Source organism: Sinocyclocheilus anshuiensis, unplaced genomic scaffold, assembly GCF_001515605.1.
Source record: "Sinocyclocheilus anshuiensis isolate Anshui unplaced genomic scaffold, SAMN03320099.WGS_v1.1 scaffold183, whole genome shotgun sequence".
NCBI lineage: Eukaryota > Metazoa > Chordata > Actinopteri > Cypriniformes > Cyprinidae > Sinocyclocheilus > Sinocyclocheilus anshuiensis.
Window position 1 is genome coordinate 1553470 of NW_015548309.1, and position 8489 is coordinate 1561958.

The 8489-nt window shown below is 38.3% G+C and overlaps 1 protein-coding gene across 2 annotated transcripts in view; it reads left to right on the top strand.

Annotated features, from left to right (window-relative positions):
• Positions 1 to 957, top strand: part of ttll12 (tubulin tyrosine ligase-like family, member 12) — a 36221-nt gene extending 35264 nt beyond the window's left edge. For both annotated transcript variants that reach the window (XM_016444101.1, XM_016444100.1), the window contains exon 14: positions 776 to 957. In XM_016444101.1, coding sequence (XP_016299587.1) covers positions 776 to 927 — 152 coding nt within the window. In that variant the 3' untranslated portion in view covers positions 928 to 957. The remainder of the gene's footprint in view (positions 1 to 775) is intronic.
• The last annotated feature ends 7532 nt before the right edge of the window (positions 958 to 8489 follow it).

Below are 8489 nucleotides of genomic sequence, written 5' to 3' on the forward strand. Positions count from 1 at the left end.
AACAGCATAATAATGCAAGAAGGCCTACACACTTCCAAATGACAACAAACATTTAATTTTTAAGAATATTTAGATCATGTAAATTAAGTATCAAAATATTAGATACCTTAAAAAACCTGAAATACTAAATAAACATTTTCTAACAAAAAGTGCAAAGTAACAAGTAGAAAAAAATAAAAATGCACAAAGAACTTGTATGGAGATTTTTCCATCTACAGATTTTTCCCTGACCTTCTTTTCTCTGTAAATTAAGGGTGCACACTATTGCTGAAAAACACAATCACTACTTAGCAGTCAGATGTCCGTATGCACAAAGACACAGATCCCTAAACAAGACCATATCTGCAGATGAAACTTTGTTTGTAGAAGCATTTTTTAAATTTGAACGAGCACCTCTTGACTACACCACGTTATGTACGAGACGCTGCAAAACACAAAGGCACAAGTGAAATGTACAAAACATGGTGACATAAATTTTTAAGTAAATATAATTAGCGATATATTGCGTCACCAAAAATGATTGAGGTCATGTACATATATTGCGCGATAAGTCGATATATTGATTATTGCAACAGGCCTACCCACGATTCTGACTTAAACTTTCAGAATTGTGAGATGAAAAATTCACAATTACCTTTTTTTTTTTTTATTTTTTTTTTTTATTCAGTGGCAGAAACAGACTTCCATAACATACTCACCAGTAAAAAAGACAAAGGAATAACATCAGTTAAACTTCATAAATCACATAGATCAATCCTTTTTTTTTTTTTTTCAGGAGAACGTGTGATACAGCCTCAAATACTGGAGGTGAATTTTTGCCCAGACTGTGAGCGGGCCTGTCGTTATCATCCCAAGTTTTACGACCACATGTTCCAAACACTGTTCCTGGATCAGATAGAACAGTGTCCTGTCACTCAAATTTTATGACCAACTTGCACTAAAATAAAGATGACTAACACCCCTTTAACAGTTTTTGTCACTTTTTTTTCTCCATGCAGCAGTTACACTGATGAATCACTTACAGCTTTTTTAATGAAGGATGTGTGAATTTTACTTTTTGATTTAAGTGGCTGATGCGATGAGATCCAAGCAAACAAAGTCTTGCAATAAAATTGTAATTTATTTAAATAAAAATTATAAATTGAGTAGGTGAGTAGGGTCAATTTCTCGAAATTGAGATTTATACATCATCTGAAAGCTGAATAAATTAGTGCTTTCTTAATGGAAAATAAGCTTTCCATTGATGTATGGTTTGTTAGGACAGGACAATATTTGGCAGAGATACAGCTATTTGAAGATCTGGAATCTGAGGGTGCAAAAAAATCAAAATACTGCGAAAATCGCCTTTAAAGTTGTCCAAATGAAGTTCTTAGCAATGCATATTACTAATCAAAAATTAAGTTTTGATATATTTACGGTAGGGAATTTACAAAATATGTTTACTTAATATCCTAATGATTTTTGGCATTAAAGAAAAATCGATAATTTTTACCCATACAATGTTTTTTTGGCTATTGCTAAAAATATACCCCAGCACTTAAGACTTTCGACTTAAGGTTTTGTGGTCCAGGGTCACATATAGGCAGGAGAAACTTACATGTTTATGTCTGATGAATGAATGTCAAACGAATGTATCCATTGTGTCACTAATCTAAATCTTGCTATACACCCAACCCCCCAGGCTGGGTCAGGACTAGGTCACGTAGGCACGACCTGTGAAATACAATAGGTAAAGTCAGATAAATATAGCGATATGAGTTGTGGTTTTGACACCCTGCGAGCAGAAACAGCAGAGCTAGCAATCTTCAAATATCATCTTGTAAATGCAGCTTTTAGAAAGAACATCTAGTACCACGAAATAAGAATTCAGAGAACAGTCTCCCCATAGAAAATATTTTGAACAGGCTTCCAACATCTTACCAAAACAATCTCACGCAAAAACCAACACCAAAAATATAGGCCTACTATGTCTACGGAATGTGAATATAAATTAAATAAAATGGGTAATAATGAATGTATAAGTAACATTAATATGAATATGAAGAGTACCAATAAAAAGAATCTTATAAAACGGTTAGTTCCATTCCTCGATTCTGATTGGTCAGCAGCTGTGTTTTATTCACGATACAGCACGGCTTTGACCGCTTCACCCAATGGTTCTGTGTATCACTGAGCAACACCCTTAGCAACATAAACAATCAATAATATAGCATCAAACCTGTTTCATGTTTTATGTATTTCGGCAGAATTAACTGTTTGTTATTTATTTAATGAAGAATTAGTGACCCCTGCTGGCGTTATGTTGCATCTTTCATCTTTAATTTTGAGACCCCACCCTTCCTCGTCTAATAAACGCTTCTCATGCGGAGATATGTTGATGTGTGTGCGGCGCCAGTCTGTGTGGGAGCCTACAGTTTCAGAAGTGAGGAGGGAATATTACAATATTTATAATTGTTCTGTTTCAGGTATGATTCTGTAGCTATGTCCATATGTCCATCAGTTTACACTGTAATGACGCTTGCAAACTCACGCTGTGCCGCGAATAGGTCTGTTTTAAAACTAAAAGACGGGAAAACAGACGTTTTCTCATGCTGAGAGATAAGCAGATGTATGTGTGTGAGAAAACATCATATATGGTGTTAAAGGAACACTCTACTATTTTTGAAAATAGGCTCATTTTCCAACTCCCCTAGAGTTAAACAGTTGAGTTTTACCGTTTTCGAATCCATTCAGCCGATCTCCGGGTCTGGCGGTAGCACTTTTAGCTGTAGCTTAGCATAGATCATTGAATCTGATTAGACCATTAGCATCTCGCTCAAAAATGACCAAAGAGTTTTTATATTTTTCCTATTTAAAACTTGACTCATCTGTAGTTACATCGTGAACTAAGAACGACAGAAAATGAAAAGTTGCGATTTTCTAGGCCTAATAATAAAGGAACTTTGCTGCCGTACCATGGGTGCAGCAGGCGCAATGATATTACGCAGCGCCTGAAAATAGTCCCCAGCTAGGTAACTTCCAATAAGCCTATTTTCAGGGAGGAGCGTCTCGCTGCAGCCTGCGGTGGACATCCAACCCCGCCCACATCCAAGCGTGACGTCACAAGCACGCACGCCCCAAATACATTACATTCTTATTATTTTGAAACAGGAAGAAGCATCGGTAAGAAGATAAGTCGAATTGTTTGCCTTGTTTGCCAACCGCTAAAAAGAAGAAGTTTGCCGTGTTGGTAAGTAGAAAAATCTTTGGTCTTTACGAAGACTTAAACCGTTGACAACTTCAAGAATGTGTGCGTCGTTTGTGTGCATATGCATAAACAACAGTTCAGCATGCTTAGTATGTGTTTTGAACTTTACATAGGCAGGTTATTACTTAGCTAGCAACATATAAATGTATGTCTGTATGCATGTATGCATGTATGTGTATATATATGTGTGTGTGTGTGTGTTTGTGTTATCTAGCAAGACAGTGAAATGATGTGTTTGCTCAACCAAGATACTGTGCAAGGGTTCTGTGATCAGTGTATATCATTAAAAATATCATGTGTGTGGGGGGCAGGTAAGTGCATATGTGTGAGAGGGATGAAGTGTGTATATGAGTTGGTGTTATGTATTAACTAAAAAAAAAAAGGTTATTAAAAAAATTGCACATTCAGTCAGCATTCATTTTATGTCGTAAGAATCAGTGCACTATATATTTATTATTATATATATATATATATTCTTCCGACATAAAATTAATGCTGACTGAATGTGCGATTTTGTTGTTGTTGTAACATCTCACCGACTCATACACACACTTCGTCCCTTTCACACATATGTACTTACTGCACAAAACACTCACACACACATGATATTTTTAATGATATACACTGATCACAGAACCCTTCACAGTGACTTGGTTGAGCAACCACATCATTTCACTATGTCTTGCTGGATAACTGCGTATGTGACAAATTATCTTTGTATCATTCTATATTAATGGAAAGATTACATAATGATTGTCAATGTTTGTTTGTCATGTTTTACAGCATTCTACGCATTTTCGGTCCAAGCCTGATGCAGAGCAGATCTGCCTGGATGAGGGGTTTCTGCTGCAGTTTCACCAGTAAAGAAAATTACTCGTTACAATTCACTTGGAGGACCACATAAGTCATGCAGTGGCGCATGGAGATATGGTGGGAGCATTTCTTTAGACACTGTATTGATTGATTTTTGTCGTTTAAAATCATAAATATTTTTGTATGTAGAATGATAAGGTAAATACTATTTAGTGGACACATATGCCCCCAACACACACACATTCCCTATTTTTAACAGGAGCGCCAAGAGGACATAAAGTGGAAGTTTGTAAGGGACATTGGTCCAGTGTAGTGATGGATACAGAGTCACCGTGGGTTATTCTGTGGGTAGGTGACGGGGCCTGCCTTTCTCCAGATGGACAGTAAAAATCAACAGAATGCCAGCAAAGACTACCTGGGGGAGAATCGGATGAAGCAAGAGATGTTTTTATTCATCTCTCAGGACCTGAAGTAGGACATTCACATTGACTCCATTGTCAAAAGGCCCAGCAGAGGTTGTATTTCCTTCGCCACAGGAGCTGCTAAAACAGTTCTACTCTGCAGTCACTGAATCCGTCCTCTGCAATTCAATAACTGTCTGGTTCAGCTCAGCTACCAGCTACCTCAGAAGACTACAGAGGATAGTCCGGACTGCTGAGCGAATCATGTGCAATACCCAACTATCCATACTTATAGTTATTATTCATATGTTATTGATTTAACATATCTTACATCTAGCCACATTCCCTTGCATAATTTGTATATAGCACATCTCTACATTCAAACATCAGCACATATGGAGTTAAGTTTCTTGTAGGGAAAGATACCCAATTTACAGGTCAAACCCCACATATTAGAAAACTGAATCAGAAAAGTGAACTAGAAATCCCTGTTGATGATTTGCTTATAGAATCAATCCAGCGGAGGCATCACCGAGTCATTAAAAAGAAAAGCAAGTTGGAGAGAAGAAAAAGGAGAAGACAGGGGAACTCATCTCCATGGCTAAGGATCTCCTTCGGACAATTCGTCAACATGAACGTGTGAATAAAGGGTTAAACAATTTATTGAAGTTAATGATTTTAATTTGAAAATGATATCTTTGAGAGGCGAGGTTGACTGTTTGAAACTTCAATAAACAGAAATAAACAGTTAACTGACATCCTGTCAGAGCGAAGGCAGGTGTTGCTATCTTGGTTAACAACTGTCGAATGGAAAATGCTGAAGTGTGAAAACTCGCTTACGTTTTTTTGGAAGGTGTTGCTATTGTGTAATAGGAAAATGTTTAGCTGTGGTTAGGACAAAAGGTCAGACATCCTGTGTTAGTGTTTAGAAAAGATAACTTAGATTGAACCTCCTCGTATATATTTTTGGAGGTGTGTGTGTGTATACTCGGCTTGATATTATGTAATGGTATTATGACCCGCTGAAGAGAGTGGTGTGACCAAATGTTAAATGTAACTTGCATATAACCAGTAGGGAAGGTTTAGTGAATGCTTTGCAGAGGAGAAATATTGTACACGCCTTCTCCTATATAATCCAGTGTGGTATAATCCAGTAATTTATTAAGAGTAACCTATTATCTGGATTTATGTATAAATCTCCATACGAGTCCCATAGAGGTCAGAACCTCCGCTGAGCTGATCAGGACAACGTGCTGAGAAGCTTGGAACTTCTATTACACTTCCCATCCATCACAAGAGGTAAGGGCAGTATTTATTTATTGCAGCTGCTTGTGGGGAAAAGATGTGATTATAGGGTTTATTGATTCTTTACACGTGAGGTAATATAACATTCTCAATGAGGGAAGTTACGTAGTCCTCCTGTATCACCTCCAGGTCACCTAAGGAAGTAATGCCTGCTCGGCCTTTAACCCATGGGGTTGGAAAAGACCTGCCCATTAGTATTTCAAATGGTGAGAGTTTAGTGGTGGAAGATGGAGTCATTCTTATCTCCATCAATACTGCAGGTAGCAAATCTACCCATTTATTTCCCGTATCTATAGAGGCTTTTGTGAGCCTTCTTTTAACGGTTTGTTTAAGTCTTTCCACATTTGACGAAGATTGTGGATGGTAGGGTATGTTTAGGTGCCAATTAACGGACAACGCTTTGGCCAAGAATTGTGTTACCCTAGACGCAAACGTTATTCCGTTATCGCTTTCAATAGTGGTAGGTATTCCAAAGCGAGGAATTATTTCTTTTGTTAACATTTTTACCACCGTTTTAGCATCTTCCTTCGCACATGGAAATGCTTCTGGCCACTTTGAAAATCTATCTACAATTACCAAAAGATATTTCAAATTACCTATTGGCAGCATGTGCGTAAAGTCAATTTGCACATGCTGAAATGGCGCTTCTAGATGCGGTAGTGCGTCATGTTTAATAGGTCTGTGTGGATTTACCTGTGCACACGTGAGACACGAATCTAGAATCAGCTTCGCTGTTTTGTGTACATCTGCGATACAATACAATTGATTAATTACTTGTACTACTTTTGCACAGCTTGTGTGTGACATTCCGTGGTAATGCCTGATAAGGATCATTAGTCCTAACTTCGGAAAAGCTTTTCTTTCCTTCTCATCTCTCAGGATTCCATCTTTGTCTGGAGCACAGTTATGTTTGCTCCAATGTTCCAAATCAACCTGTGTGGGTTGACTCTGCAAAATTCTAATGTCAATTTCAGGTACATTAGTTATATGCATAGCCATAGATACCTGATTCTTGTTACCCATATCAAATGGCGATTTGATCTGAGCTTTGGCTGCTTCTTTTGCAGCTTCATTAGCTTTTCTATTCCCTACAGCCTATTCTTCATCTCCTGTTGCGTGACCTTTTACCTTTACTATGGCCACTTCGGAGGGTAGCTGTACTGCCTTGGTTAACTGTCCTATCAGGTTTGAATGTGCTATGGGTTTGCCATCTGCCATTTTGAAACACCTTCTCCTGGGTCACAATATATCAACATGCACTAACAATTGATAATACATTTTTATCAATATTAAATATGACTACAATTTTTCCGTGAAAGATTAATACGCTGCCGTGATCAAAAATACAGTGTGATCAGTACTGTATATCCAATCACTCTCCACGCTAATAGTTAACAAGTAACTACTGTTGCCAGCCGAAGTGTAATAACAATGAAAAGCTTAATTCCACTAGCGACTAGTGATTTACAGCCCCTCCCGTCTCTTTACGGGATTTACGGGATAATTTCCATTAATCCCCAGGATCCTACAGGGGTAAGCGCTGTATTTCCTTCAAGAAATGTGCAAAACACTTACCCCCTTTTATCGTAGGTCCTCCTGATTCCCCGGCGCGTCTTTCCCACTCGATCTCGGTGTTACGGTCGGTGGCTTAATCTGTGTTTCTGTTTACTTTTTGTTGCCCCTCCCTTGTTTTTCTTGGCGTCGTTTTATCTCTACGAGCATGTTCTCTCTCTCTCTCTCTCTCTCTCTCTCTCTATCTCTCTCTCTCTCTCTCTCTCTTAGGTGCACGCACTCTCTATCTCTCTCTCTCTCTCTCTCTCTTAGGTGGACGCACCTGGTCATTGTTGAGAGGCTGATTAATTGAGATAGTAGTTATAAGATGCCAACGAGGAGAAAGGCAGAGACAACAGCTTCTTGTGGACCAGCCAGCAAACAGTGTCTTTTTGTCTTATTTTGTCTTTCTTGTTGTTGTCCGTTATGTTAAGTTCTTACTTGGTTGATAAGTTTGTCAATGTAGTATGTCGAGTGAGTGAATAAATGGTCTTGAACAGTTACATAGCTCATTCTTGTTTATGTTACATAATCTCTCTCTTTTCCTTCGAGCCATTTAAATGAGAGGTCATAACATAAAATGGGGGCTCGTCCCGATAATTAGACTGCGTTGTAGGGATTAAGTAAATTAACGCTCTGGTTAGTTAGAGTAATCCAGCTGGCTGTGTTTAGCGCCGGACCTTTCATCGGATTACTGTTTGGTGTTTTGTTTTTTTTGGTTTTAGTTTATTATTTTTGGAGGTACTCCAGGGAAGAGATTTATCTCTTAACTGGTAACCCTCTGAAGACTAGGAAGGTTGTAGTTGGTGTTGTGGGTAGGAAGTTAGGTCCGGGGTGTGCTTGTTTGGTTCTTATGTAAATGCAGTGGTAAGTAATGGCAACGTTTTATTTGGACGACTTTATAAAGCAACCAAGTATTGAAAAATTGGACAATTGTCGAAAGGATGATTTGTTCGTTATTGCTCAGCATTATGAGATATTTGTTTCAAGAACATTACTTCAAGATGTAGGGGCTTGTTTGCTGTCTGGTCAGGTGTTACCTGACGCTGTAGTAATAGAGCAGGGGGAACCATCAGTCGCTGCTATCGAGTATCCAGTAGGCCCTTTTACTCCGTTAGATGCTTGTGAGGTAAGGTCATCGCTGTCTATGCCAAAATTTGAGCCTTTGTCAC